The sequence below is a fragment of the Bacillus rossius genome, chromosome 1, assembly GCF_032445375.1.
Source record: "Bacillus rossius redtenbacheri isolate Brsri chromosome 1, Brsri_v3, whole genome shotgun sequence".
Taxonomy (NCBI): domain Eukaryota; kingdom Metazoa; phylum Arthropoda; class Insecta; order Phasmatodea; family Bacillidae; genus Bacillus; species Bacillus rossius.
In genome coordinates, this window is record NC_086330.1 from 196,012,595 (window position 1) to 196,027,556 (window position 14,962).

At 44.1% G+C, this 14,962-nt stretch overlaps 1 protein-coding gene across 1 annotated transcript in view; it reads left to right on the forward strand.

The window, feature by feature from the left end:
• The window catches only part of LOC134527206 (lysosomal acid glucosylceramidase-like), a 409,619-nt gene that overhangs the window by 292,863 nt on the left and 101,794 nt on the right, over window positions 1-14,962 (forward strand). Inside the window, exon 6 of the mRNA XM_063359670.1 lies at window positions 1,860-2,094. Within this exon, the coding sequence (XP_063215740.1) occupies window positions 1,860-2,094 (235 nt within the window). The remainder of the gene's footprint in view (window positions 1-1,859; window positions 2,095-14,962) is intronic.

The following is a 14,962-nucleotide window of genomic DNA, read 5'->3' on the forward strand; positions in this document are numbered from 1 at the left end:
GCTAAAAATTCAGTAGCCAGTCAGTAGTGACAATTAGAAAATAAGTCATGTCATAGTTTAAATTTTAATAATTGTTTTTTTCTTCCTTTTTCTAAATTACGAGTTTGGTCGCGTCATCCGCGCTATTCTCGGTCCGCGCCATTTGTATGTCGGCGTGAGACATCTCCTGAGCCCATGAGCTACACCCTGTTTGACAGGGTCCAACAGTTGGGTGCCGAAATTACACCCATCATGTTGTGCATGACCTCCAGCGGCTTTTCCCCCTAAGACGAGCTTTCCTCCCGGCCAGACGTCCATCTTCAAGTCCCGGGTGATATTTAACATATAACTTCTCCCTGCCGCCAACGAAACAAATTATATACGAGAGAGCAGTGACATATAGAACTTAACCAATAAGAATATATGAAGTTATAATAATAACTATTATATGTCAGGAATATACTTCAAATTTCTGTTTCTGTGATTTTTTTGTTGTTAAAACTTATTTTAATAATATCGGGTCGGCCCCCTTTAATAACTTTAATATATTGTGTATACCATGTTATTGTTAAACAAAAACAAAAGATTCATTTAATTATTTTTAAATAAAACAGGGAACCTATAGCCCAAGCTACTTATGTAGTGTTTATTTATTTATCAAATACCTTATTCTATTTAAACGATCCACTAGCTCCCAAGTTGCCTGTGTGCAGGGAGTATAAAATTGTCTTGTTCACCACCTCCTGCCCCCTCTGGTAATAATTGTATTTTTCTTTAATTTTCCTCAGCTGTTTCCTATGCCTTTTTTTATTAAATCTAAATAACATAATTTTAGGGCACGAGGGGCGTATCAACGTCATTATAATTAGACGGTAAAGAAGGGACGGGGGCAGATCAAGCCGGGACCAATCCCGTGACTGGGGCCCCTCACCAATGTTTCTATTTTTATAGTACTTTTTTTAAAATACAAACAATAATGGGAACAGGAATATTAGCATATAAACTAAAATGCTGGTCAATAAAATTTCAATTCATCAATTTTTATTAGAAAAACTTTTAAATATTTAATTGCAATGTATAGTTAAGCGATTACATAGGAATTTAATCAGAAGCATTCTAACACTGAACCGAAGATAACTTATCAGCAGAGCATTTCTTAAGATAAATGGGCAAAACCATCGTCAAAATGAAGCTCCAGGTTTGTTTAAAATTTTGTTTGAGAGTTAATTTTCAAATTTTCTGGAGGAGGTTCTTCATGAAAGTAAATAGTTCAGGGCCCCGCAAAGTCTAGGAGTGCCACTGGGCGAGGGCATTCCATATTTTGACTTAAGTTACTGACACAGCACAGATTGCACACATTCACCCACTAACTTCTTTCCTCCATGGCTCAAACAGACATTGTTGGGTAGTTATAAAACAAGGTGGAGCGCGGCGGCGTAGGGTAAGGTACTGCACTCGTACTCCAGTCCCACCAATGCCACCTTGGTTTCTGTGCAGAGTGGATCCTGAAACCACTCCAGGCAAGTGCTGGGCTGGTTCCTCACTGCAGGCCATCGAATGTATTCCTTCAACGGTGTTTCTGAGAGTATTCATTCTGTAATGACCTTGCTCTAGCGCTCTATGTGCGCTGAAAGGTTTAGTAAGTAATAAAGAAACACCCGATGGACTCATCACGGGTGATGGAAACAAGGCATCGTGCTACAATGTGGACTCCATAAGCAAAATAATCATTTACTGGACCGGTGTTGCACTCTGGCCTCCCCACCTGCAGTGAGTGAGAGGAACCAACTACTGATTGCCAACTATGAACCAACAAACACCATCAACCACAGACACCGACAGTGTAAGGATGGATGTGACGCAGCGAAGTGTTGTCCCAGGTTTCTGCAGATGTACGAGAAACAAGGGATCAAGTTCTGGGGCCTATCACCGCAGAACGAGCCCTACAACGGCCTGACGAGCGGCGGCTGGAACACCATGGGCTGGCAGCCGGAGACGCTGCGCAACTGGCTGGTCAGCCACCTGGCCCCCAGTCTCCACGCCGCCGGCTTCAACTACCTCAAGATCATGGTGCTCGACGACTCCCGGGGCAAGATGAAACTGTACGCGGACCTGGTGAGCCTCGCTGTTCAGTCCCAAGGGCATGCATGTGTGGACACTGTGTGTGGGTGCTTGTTGGCGGATTCTGCTACCTGGAATGACGTCACTACCACGCTGGAATCATAAGCGCCATATTGAATGATGTCACTACCGCACCAGCATCATGAGCACCGTATTTCATTGCACATGCTATTTCGGGTCCCATTGTAAATTAATTAATTAATTGATTAAAAATTAATTCATATTTAATGAAAAATCAATAAATATTTAATAAAAAAAACCTACGTAATCGAATTTGTTGTCGAGATACTTGGTTCGAATCCAAAGAGAAGGCTTACACCTTATATCACGGACTTCGAAGCCCCTGTTTCGATTCCCGATGTATGCCTTTATAAACTTCTTAGTGAGACCTTTCTCTACTCATGTCTACCAGCAGTCTCCTCCCTTTCTAATCATATGTACATGACTCCCGCTGCCTGACATCACAGCAACTAAATTGGTCACCATATTGAATTATTTTACATCAGCTAGAATGCACCAATCGAAAAAAAAGTTTTATTTCAATATAATGGATAATATTATTTTATGAAAATTTTATTTCATTAATGAAGAGAAACGATACTGCCAAATATTTTGAAGTATCGTGAAGGGGAAGGGGAAATCCACCTCACTTTACCTCAATGACGTTAACAATTAGAAAATTAAAAAAATGGCCCTTGTAAAGGGACAGGTAGTGCCAGACGTGTTGTGCAACCCCTAAAGAAATAAGCGTAAATATCAGAAATACAAAAATACACAACTTTATTATTCTTTAAATCAAGCCCCATATGAATGTAGAGGGGCAACACATAACAAGAATTACAAAAGAAAGAATTATGTAAACAGGTACTGGTGAGAAATACAAATAGCCAATATACAAATGTTATGTGCTAACCTTATTTAAATCAAGCAGATAGAATGCTGTCTGTCCGGACGTGAGAGGTGCGGCGGAGAAAAACGGCAAACGCCCTAACGGAAAATGGGTCGAATGCAAAAAAAAAAACAAAATCAAGGAAATGCACAAGGTGAGACACACTGGCAATGCAAACCAGAAAATTATGAAACAAATTCGGTGTCCAGCAAACATTACTTTATGAAGCCACAAAGAGGCAAGCCAAACATGACGCAGAGGGAAAACTACAGAATTATCAACAAGAAAAAAAATGTAAGACACCGACCAGAGAACACCTCGTAGCCATTAATAACACGGCGCGACGCCGAAGCACCCCTCACGGCGATCGCTCCCGGAACAGAACAGAACAAGCAATTTTTTTTCCTAACCTAACTAAAAACTAAGTGTGTTTTGGAGGGGTCCGAGTTAGGAGGGACTTAAGTGCGTCTCAGGCCGAAGCCTATACGCTCTACTCATGCAGGGAGTACCATGCAGACAAGGGAGCATGCATATTGTGCTAAGGAGGGGATTGGCGAGCCATGGCAGCGATTGGCGCCATGACTAACTCCCCTAACTTGACTATTCTAGACTAACACTAGAGATAAGTTGGGCCCAGGTAAAACCTCCATAGACAGAGGGAAAACCCTGGGCACTCACATGCGGGATGCAAATTTCATGCATTAATAGCAAGCAGGTTGGCCATGGGAACAGAGGGATGGTTCAGGAAGAAGAGTTGGACAGAGTAGAAAGTCACTACTAAGCAAGTTTGGGGGGGAACTTGGACTTTTTGTCCGCATTATACTTTATTTGGTTGGGCACTGGTCTTCAGGGGGCGACTTCGTCGTTTCCCACCTGGCTGCCAGCTAGCCTGGTGTTTGAGAAGGGGAAAAAAAAATTTGTGTTATGTATACATATACATATGCACAGGCATATATATATATACGCATACATATGTTTGGGTATGTATGTTGTGTGTGTGCGATGTCACACTGGTTGCAATGGTAGCTGGCATTCAAAATCTCATGCCATCAGAAACACGACCGGCACTGGAGGTGAGGCCTACCAGGCGAGCCATGCCCATCAGGCATAAAGAGTCAGCCCTAACAACACAGGCAGTGAACCCGGAGGTAGGTTGTACATACACCTGCGTGCTTCGGACCATTTTGAATAAGCATCATGTTTGGTTATCACATGTATTACAGCCATCTGTGTGTTTATTTAGTTGTAATTCAAAATCTCATGCCGTCAGGATCACGACCGGCGCTGGAGGTGAGGCCTACCAGGCGAGCCATGCCCATCAGGCATGAGGAGTCAGCCCTAACACAGCAAGGCAGAGAACCCGAGTGGGTCAGATCATACACCTGCGTGCTTCGGACCATTTTGAATTATTATAATCATGTTTGGTTATTACATAATCACATAATTAATTGTCATGTATGATAATTAGGGCGCTTATGTTCTCAATTTACTTAACTTATAACTAAGGGGATGAAACCTTAAATTTATATTAAATTAACGTTTACTTATTATCTAAGAGTTGCCAGCACACATGTGTATTGTGCGCGAGCTTTATTTCATTTGTCATGCGCACACTGCCCTTAATTATGCGGAAGCATAGGCAGATTTGTTTTGCCAGCCTGCCACGAGTCCGTGGAAGGCCGGCGCGGGAGGTACTAAGCTGCTCCGATTTTTTTTATATTTTTTTTTCCTTACCTAACTAAAACTAAGTGTATTTGGGAGGGGTCCGGGTTAGGGAGGGACCTAAGTGCGTCTCAGGCTGAAGCCTATACGCCTTAGTCATGCTGGGATTAGCCATGCAGGGAGAGGGTCGTATGCATCGTGTGCTAGGAGGGGATCGGCCAGCCATGGCAGCGATTGGCGCCCTGACTAACTCCCCTCACTCTTAACTCTAGACTAAACTACTAGATAAGTTGGGCCCAGGTAAAACCTGCATAGACACAGGGAAAACCCTGGGCACTTTCATGCGGGATGCCAAATTTCATGCATTAATTTCAGGCAAGTTCAATACGGGAAAAAGAAGGATGGTTCAGGAAGAAGAGGTGGTCAGAGCAGAAAGAGTTTACCATGCGGGGTTTGGGCGCTTGGACTTAATGTCCGCATTGTTTGTTGTTCTGCAGTTCTGGATCTTCTGACCAGGGACGCAAGCGCCCCTGGTGGTGGCTGGCCACACCGGGCCACCCACTCCGCCTCCAGTAGCACCTAAACTAAAAGAAGAAAATTAGAACACCTTACTTACTAAAGATACACAAACAGAACATATTTCACTGTGTACGCTCTGCTAGTGCGGAGCGTAGGCTACATTATTTAAGATATTTTAAAGCTAATAACTTAATATGAATTAAACTATTATATTTTTGGTATTTTATTTGATTTTTTTGTTTTTGTTTTTATTATTTTTAATTTTTCTTTCTTAGCCTAATATATTACATTACTTTATTTAGTATCTTAATATCTACACACTTAAATATAGTGGTAGAACTGCCAACATATAAAGTCACAGGCGAATGGGAACAGAGCACTCGTATTATTGTTTTAAATATTCAAAATTTTAAGTAGCCATGCCCTGCAGCAGTGCTATCCATCGGAAAGCAGCATGCCACTCGTATCGGCATCCCCAGCTCGATCGGTGTTTATTTGCACTGACACTCCGGGCAAACACGTATCGCAGGACACGACTTCTACCACTAATTTTAAATTATATCGTCGCGACGCACCACAGGCCTACCATGCCCGGCAGCAAGCAGCATGCCACTCGTATCGGCATCCCCAGCTCGATCGGTGTTTACTTTCACTAAATGCGAGGGCAGAGGGCAGGTTCAATGCAGTACGACACTCTTTGTCGCTACGTTTGGTAGCCTAACTATTTATTATTGTAATTAAGTATAAATTAACTTGAAGTTACATTGTAATTCGCGAGGAGTATTTTCATTGACCGGACGAGTCGGCCAGCCACAGCGCAGCTACGGGGGCCTGTGAGCCAGGATTGAAACCGGCATTTTATATTTCCGATGCAAATCCGGATCTTTGTCGCCAAGGGAGGAAATAAACGGATTTTCACTTAATTTACATTTATCATAGAATTTCTGAGTAGTCCTAACATAATAATCCTTTAATAATTCGAGTTTTAGTTCCCTATGCATGGCCCTGACGGGACAATACACAGGTGCTTCAGTCGCGATACGAATGCTCTTGTTCTGTATTCTCTGTAGCTTTTTCAGATGGGATTCTGCTGCTGTTGCCCACACTGGTGTCGCATAGGTAATAATGGGTTTAATTAGCGCGTTATATATGGTTAATCCGTTTTTAACTGAGCTACCTCGTCGTCGACTCATGACTGGATAGAGTGTCATTAATCTCGTGAATGCCGCCTTTCTTTTTGCTTCTATATGGTCGCGCCATAGTAATTTACGATCCATATGTACGCCTAAATATTTTACTACGTTTTTGTGCGGTATTTCTGCATTGAATAGCGTTAACTGCGGCCTATTTTCTAGTGGCGGGAGATGTTTCCGCGTGAAAACAATGGCTTCGGATTTTGTAGGATTAACTTTAATTCGCCATTTCGTGCACCAATTTTCTAGTGAGTTTAACGCAGTTTGAAGCCTTTCTGTTGCAAGATTTAAGTTGCGTGACCTACTAAACAATACTGTATCGTCGGCGTATAGGCCAAACTGTACTAGGCGATGTTCAGGTTTAGGCATGTCGTGTATGTAAATGTTAAATAAAACGGGTCCCAGTATGCTACCTTGCGGAACGCCTGCTCTGATTCGTTTCTCGTCTGACAGTGCCCCCTCTGTAGTGACTCTGAACGAGCGATTGGCTAAATACGAGGCTAATAATTTTATAGAGCAGTCGGGGAAATCGGCTTGGTATAGTTTATAGATTAAGCCTGCGTGGAAGACTCTATAAAAAGCTTTCTCTACATCTAGAAACGTTGCTACATTATAACTGTTCCATGTAAACGCTGTTACTATTTCTTCCGTCATGCGTACTAGTTGTTGCGTAGTGGAATGCGCGCTGCGAAATCCGAATTGTTCATTCGGCAATATGTTGCGTTCTTTAATATGAGTATTGAGTCGTTGCAAAATTATGTACTCAGCTAACTTTGACATTATACTTAGTAAGCTAATTGGCCGATAGTTTTGTGGCATTGTTTTATCTTTACCAGGCTTATGAAATACCATTACGTTGGCCTGTTTCCATTGTGAAGGGAAATATTGCAATTTAAACATGGCATTTATTAATTCAGCTAAGAACTCTAGAATTTCATCAGGCAGTTTCTTAAGGACAACTGCCTGTATGCCATCTATTCCCGGAGCTTTACGCGGTTTCATACGTTTAATAGCCTGCTTAACTTCCTGCAATTGAGTTAGATAAGGCTCTGAAGTTATAGGCTGATTTAGTTTTATTCTTAATTCCCTATATATCATTGCATTAAATATTGGGTCGCAGGGCTCGATATTAGGTTTAAATGCTTCTTCTAATGTGTCCGCGAATGCCTGTGCTTTATCTATTGGTGCATAAGCGACTCCAGTATGGGTTTGTAATGGAGGAATTTTATCTGTCTTGTGGAGGAACCGCCTTGTCATACTCCAGGCGCTACCATCTTGCACCTGGAGCTGGGAGACTTTCGCCTCCCATTGGCTGTCCCTCCACAGAGTTATCTCATCGGAAATTATTCTTTGTAATTCATTAATACGCGCTTTAATGTCACGCTGTCTACGCCTAGTATGTTCGCGCCTTAGTCTACTTTTCTGTGATATTAAGTCCCTTATGTATGCCAGCAGCTCTCCCTGCTTAAACTTAACCTCCTTTTCTGGGATGCACGAGTTTATTGCAGTTTGTATATTTACTGTGAGTTCTGTTACTGCTGTTTCAATACTTTCTTTAGTTTCTAGGTTGGCAGCATCGGCTGCGGGCACGTTATCTAATAGATGCGTCTGAAAGCCTCGCCAGTCAGCTTTTTTATAGTCTTTGATTTTTCTCGGCGGATTGGTGTCAGTGTCCGCGTCATCGAATATTAAATGTACTGGGAAGTGGTCAGACGACATTTCATGGACGACTCTGAGTTCGAATCCCGTTTGGACTCTCTTATTTAAAACGATATCTAGTATGTCGTGGTTTTGCCTTAGTGCTCCGCTATCGTGTGTGGGCTCTGAGGGAGCATAAACTTGATAATTTTTATTAGACTCATGCCGTTGCAGCAGGAATCCATTGGCTGTGTTTCTCCGACAGTTCCAATCCTTATGCTTGGCATTAATATCGCCAACTTCTAAGAATGCAGGAGCTGAGCCATATAATATGTCCAGCTCATTCAAATAGAGACCTACCCGGCCGTGCATACATGGAAATAAGTACTATGTGTTGGTTGCTGATTTTAATATTTATTGCAACAGTTTCTAATTCATTAAATGCAGGTAAATAAAATTCTGTGTGCCTAATGCTTCTGGTGTCACGGTCGCGCCTGTAAACATTATAGTTTGATATCGTTAATCTATCTGTTGGTATTAGGCGAGTCTCATTGATGGCCGCGATTTTAATATTATATTTTAGTAAATGATCTGTTAACTCGATTATTTTGTTTCTAATTCCTCGTGCATTCCAGTAGAGGATGGTACCTAAACTACTGTCTACGGGATTAGTGTTCGCGACAGGACCTAAATTAGGGGTGTGCGGCATTGAAGCTGGCCGCTCCGAGCGCCGGGCAACTAGTTTTGTTTGGAGGGGTCGCGCGCTGATTGGCTGGCCAATCAGAGGGCGCCTCGCCGTTGCGGACTGTACAGAGGCCCACAGCTACGGCGGGCGGTGCGCGAGGATTGATTTTGGGCGTTTGTATTTTTGTTCTACGTCCGGATCATAATTTCCGAGAGTAGAAACAAATGGGTTTAAACTATTTATGCATTTATCATAAAAAGTTTGGGCTGTACGAATATAAAAGTCTTGCAACGTTTCCGTGTCTGTTTCGCGATGCAAGGCTTCTACTGGACAGTATCTCGGGGCGTCTGTAGCGATTCGGATGCATTTATTCTGAATTCGCTGCAGTTTTAATAAGTGCAAGTTTGCTGCAGTGGCCCATACAGGGGCTGCATATGTTATTATAGGGCGAATGAGTGCTTTGTAGAGCAGGAGGCCTGTTTTTACCTTGCTGCCACATCGTCTACTCATGACTGGGTACAGTGTGCTAATTCTAATCTGAGCTTGTTGGCGCTTGGAGTTAATATGATGACGCCAGAGCAGTTTTCTGTCCATGTGGACACCTAAATATTTTACCACGTCCTTGTGCGGGACATTTTCCGTAAACAAACGCAGCTGGGGCCTAGTGTTTGTGGGCGGGAGATTTTTTCGTGTTAACACGATAGCCTCTGTCTTGGCTGTGTTTACCTTAATTCTCCAGGTCGTACACCACTGCTCGAACTCAGTGAGTGCTACCTGAACCTGTCCGTGGCTAGTTGGAGGTTATGGGATCTGCTATACAGCACTGTGTCGTCTGCATAGCAGCCTAACTTCACTAGGCGATGTGCTGGGCGTGGCATGTCGCTGACATACATGTTAAATAATACAGGGCCTAAAATGCTACCTTGTGGCACTCCGGCTCTGATTTGTTTGATATTGGATGTAGCACCTTCTGTTGTTACTCTGAAGGTTCTGTCTGCTAGGTAGGATGCTATTAATTTGATATAGCAATCCGGGAAGTTAGTTTGATAAAGCTTGTAGATTAGCCCCGCATGGAATACTCTGTCAAAAGTTTTCTCTACGTCTAAGAATGTTGCTACCACGTAATCTTGTACATTAAATGCACTGGTAATTTCCTCAGTGATTCGTACAAGTTGGTGTACTGTCGAATGTGCTCCGCGAAAGCCGAACTGTTCGTTTGGGAGCAGGTTATTTTCGTGAATGTGTACCTTAAGTCGGTGTAATATAATACATTCAGCGACTTTGGAAACGGTGCTTAATAGACTTATTGGCCTGTAGTTTTGAGGCAGTGTTTTGTTTTTGCCCGGTTTGTGGAAAACTATTACATTAGCTTCCTTCCACTGGGCGGGAAAAATATTTAGTCGGAGCATTGCATTAATGCAAGTGGCTATATATTCTAGGGCTTCATTAGGTAGCTGTTTCAGGACTACAGCCTGAATACCATCGTTACCAGGGGCTTTGCGTGGCTTCATTTTTTTGATGGCACGCTTAACCTCCTGTGCTTGTGTCAGTAGGGGTTCTGATGTAGTGGGCATGCGCAATTTTATCCTAAGTTCGCGATATATTTGCGCTGTGAATTGCCTGTCACAAGGCTGCATGTTAGGTTGGAAGGCAGTTTCTAAGACGTCAGCGAAAGCTTGTGCCTTGTCTTGTGGTTGGAAGGCCAGTCCATTGTTTGTTTGGAGTGGCGGGATTTTTTCCGATTTATTTAAAAATCGTCTGGTCATATTCCAGGCACTTCCGTCCTGAATGCTGAGTTGGGCTATTTTTTCTTCCCATTGGCTGCTGCGCCATATGCTTATTTCGTCAGAAATAACCGAGTTTAACTCGTTTATTCTGTGTTTTGTGGCCCGTGTGCGTCGCCGGGTGTACTCACGGCGCAGTCTGTTTTTTTGCGATATAAGATCGCTGATGTATGCTGGCAGCTCGTCGTGTGCTAACCTAACCTCTTTTTCTGGGATGCACTGGTTTATACCGGCCTGGATTTGATTAGTTAATTCGGTTACTGCGCGTTCTAAGTTTTCGCTATTTTCGATATTAGTTTCGGCCGCGTCCGGTAGGTTTATTGTAAGGAAATTTTGAAAACCTTGCCAGTCTGCATGATTATAGTCTCTGATTTTTCGAGGTTGTTGTGAGCTCGTGGTTGTGTCATCAAAAATTATATGCACGGGAAAATGATCAGAAGACAGATCGTGCACAACTTCAAGTTCGAAACCTGTGTTAACTCGTATATTTATGACGATATCTAAAACGTCGGGTAGAGTATTCAGTCTCCCTGAGTCGTGAGTGGGCTCAGAAGGAGAATGAACATGATAATTTTTATTTAATTGGTGGGTGTAGAGTAGTCTTCCATTTGCAGTTGTGCGCCTGGAATTCCACTCTAGATGCTTTGCATTTATGTCCCCGACTGCGAGGAAGCTGGGGGCTGCATTATATAGGGCGTCCAGGTCCGCAACAGTGAGGGACCTGCCTGGGATCGCATACATTGAAATTAATTTAATTTGCTGCCGATTTATTGTGAGATTTATGCCTATTGCTTCTAAATTAGGGAAGTCCGGGAGCTGACAAATGGTATGTTTAATGCTATTATGTATTGCCAGAGCTACGCCACCGCTTCTGGTATTTCTGTCGCGCCTATAGATAACATAATTTAAAATTGTTAATCTATCTGTCGGAATTAGGTGCGTCTCGTTTATTGCCGCGATTTTAATTTTATATTTATCCAGGTGGTTTATAAATTCCGGTAATTTAGATTTAATACCGCGTGCATTCCAGAAGAGGAGGGACTGCAACCTAAGACTATTGGCCAGGGCTGGTGTGGATCCCGGGACCTTGTTATTCGCTGCCAGTGAGTTCGTCAGCGAGCGCAACGCAGCAGTCCATGGTCGCACGAAGCTTGTCGGCCATGGACGTGGACGGGTCACACCAGATGGCTATCAGTTGGCACAGTGGTGCCAGAGCCTGCCTCATGTGACTGTTTGCCTGAAAGGCCTTGCTCGTTTGGAGGATATTTTGCATATCCTCCATTTGTAGGGGCTGGGCGCTGGGGCGGGAGCATATGGGGCAGTTTGCACCACTGGAGCTGCGTCAACGGCCATGTGCTCGGCCGCGGGAGGCGCAGGCTGCCGTGGGGCGGGCCGGGGGGCCGGCTTGGGCGGGACTGCAGCTGCAGCCTGTGTGGACTGCAGCTTGTCTTGGGCGGGCTGGCGTGGCTTGCCTTTGCCATTTTTGTGCCCAGTCCAGTTCTTTTTGGGCTGGGTCTGGCGCTGTCCGCGGGGGCGGGGGTTGTTGGCCAGGGCAGGGTAGGCTATGTCATCATGGCTGGCCTCCCAGTGCTGCTGCAGGGGGGCGTAAGTGTTGACGCCCGCTTGCAGCATGTAGTCCCCGAAGGTGGGGGGCGGGGAGTGCCTCGGGCCCCAGGGGTTCTGCCTCGGGGGACCTGGGGGGTGAGAGGGGCCTGGTTGGGGGGCCTGAGCCTGCGTCTCGGCTCGCTGGTTGGCCCGGATGTCGCGGCGAGACTGCTGCTCGCGCGCCTTGCGGACGACCGGGGGAAGGTGCCTGCGGGTCTCCTTCTTATACTCACTGCACCCCCTGTAGTTGGCACAGAGCTTGCCCTCACACAGAACACATTTTTTGTACTTCGGGTTGCCACCATTTGGGCACTCAGTGGCCTTGTGTGGGCCGCTGCACCATCGGCAGACAACATTTGCAGCGCAGCCCTTGCCAACGTGTGTAAAACGCTGGCAATTGCTGCACTGGGCAGGACCTGACGGGCGTCGGTAGTCATCGACGCGGATTTTCATGCCTGCGAATTCCTGCAGGGCTTGAATTGTCTCGGTCGGGCATGACTGGGGCACTTCTATTACGAGTGCGTCACATTTATAGCGCCGCTGCCGGTTCTCCAAGAACCAGCAGTTTTGCACCGGGAGGCTCAGTGCAGCGAACTCCTGCTGCAGGAAGTCCTGAGGCGTGTCGTGGTGGATGCCACGCAACACGAATTTTTTGGGCACTTCGTCCCGCTGAAGCAGGACGGAGTGCTGGGCGCCTATGGCTTGCAGGGCTTTTACTGCCCGATGGTAGTCAGTAATGGACCCTGTGTGGACCATTATCTCGTTCCGGCCGCGATTCTGGCAGATGAATTTCTCTGCCAGCGAGTCCTTCAGTGCCTTGTAGACACGAGGGTATTGGTGCCCCTGGTCTAAGAAGACGAAGAGGGGCTTGATCTTTCGTTGTTTGGTCTCTGCCGCAGGTGGCTCTGTGGGGCCTGTGGGCTGGGTGGAAGGGGGGGGGCCCACCTCGCTGTCGCTGCCTACAGCGTCCCCGTGAGTACGCTTCTGGCGCTTGCCGGCGGTTTGCCAGCCGCCTTGGTCGCTCTCCATCGTTACTTCGCCTGTAGCCATTTGCTGGCCTTGGGCGGACAACCTATGTTCACACAGGCTCGCCCGCTAACCAAATCAGCCCGGTAAAACCGGGCTGCCGGCTGTGCTGCAGGGGCTGCTACGCCAGCCGAGCTGCCTGTGTGCACCCTTTATACTCTTAACCTGCACAGACAACTGTTACCGCCTGTGCACACAGGGCGCACAGGCTCTTCGCTTGCTGGCTGTGTTAGCACTTAAAAGTGCTAACACAACTTGTAGATTCTCTTCAGCACTTCTGCGCACGTCTCCACGCCGGAGCTGATCCGCTGCCAACCTCTCTCCTGGGAATCGAGACGGGAACTCTCTGCCTTCTTTCAGAACGAGCAAAATAATTACAGCCCTATATATAAAAAATCCAGATGGCGCTAGTGTCGCATTCAGTAGGCCTGGAAGGAGGCGCCTACGTCACGCGGACGTCAGAAGGGATGGCGGGAGGGGGATTTAAGGGGAACGAGGGAAGGGGAGGAGCCGACGGGCGTCTGAATGCCGAAGCGCACGTTGCAATTTTTATACGTATTAAGATTTCGTAGTTAATATTTACGCGCTGATATTCACGACTCTGGAAATTCGCTTCGGGATGAGACACAGTGCATTAGTAGTAATTTAGGATGTTAACCCCTTAAAATAATAAAGCGCGCTGGCCAGCTAATCCTGAGAAAAAAAACCTTTCAAAAGTTAAGCCCAGTTTTTGTACTAATTGTTTCACTTTAGCCAGCATGAGTGGCAAAGCACTGGCTTGCTGTTCAGCCGCTTGGGTTTTGATTCTCGCTGACAATCACTTTTATTTTTAATTATTTAAATTTGGTTAGTAAAACTACTGTTTACAAATATAATTAATTTAAATATAATTCATTTTATTTCTTAAAGTTGTGTTATTAGATATCACTTAATATTTAAATTAGAGTGATAAAAATTCTCTCAAAAATAAAATATAAAAATGGGTACAGTAATTATAGTTATAATTAGTGCTTGAGTTAGTTAAAAATTAAGATTTTTATTAATAAATTATATTCATATGTTTGGTTTTACAAACAAGGGCCTAATTTTCTTATCTTAAAATCATTGCCATCAAAAAATGTTTGGAATTGGCATGATTAATAAAAGATGGTCGTTTACATGTGCAACGTTACGGAAGTATGTCTGTTCGAAAACATACTTCATTCAAGAATAAACAGGCCTGTTTGTTCAGAATTTGCAGAGGAATAAGAATGATCAAACTGTATATAAGTTATAAATAAATAAATATATATATATATTTATATATATATATATATATATATATATATATATATATAATAGCGTGGTAAGCAAAGAAGATACCCTTTTTTTCAATAGAAACCATAGAAACTGATAGAAACGCAACGGTTCAAGCTCAGGTCAGTTCTAAACTGGTTTAAATCGATTATTTCGTAGCTGCTTGAATGGAATAATTTGAAACTTTTAATCAAAGTTCAATGACACTAGTCATCAGAATTTTCATTTATAACTATAAAATATCCATTATTATTTTATATTTGCGATATTGAATTTGTTTTTTGACGTTTTTGGGGCAGACACAAATTAATGACTAGCAAGGAGTGTGCGGTGTCAAAACAAATTTATTCAATCTTTATATCACAAAACGTATAGGGCAGTTTAAAACAAGCAAGATTCATATGTTTCTGACAACGCTCGCCGTATTCAAAATGGCGTCTTCAAGATACTGTAAAAAAAAAAAAAAAAAAAACACGTACTTCAAATTATTAATAACAGGGCATCATTAAACCTTTTCAGAATATGTCAACTGCGGGCAAAAGCTAAGTGACTTTCAAAAACTTGG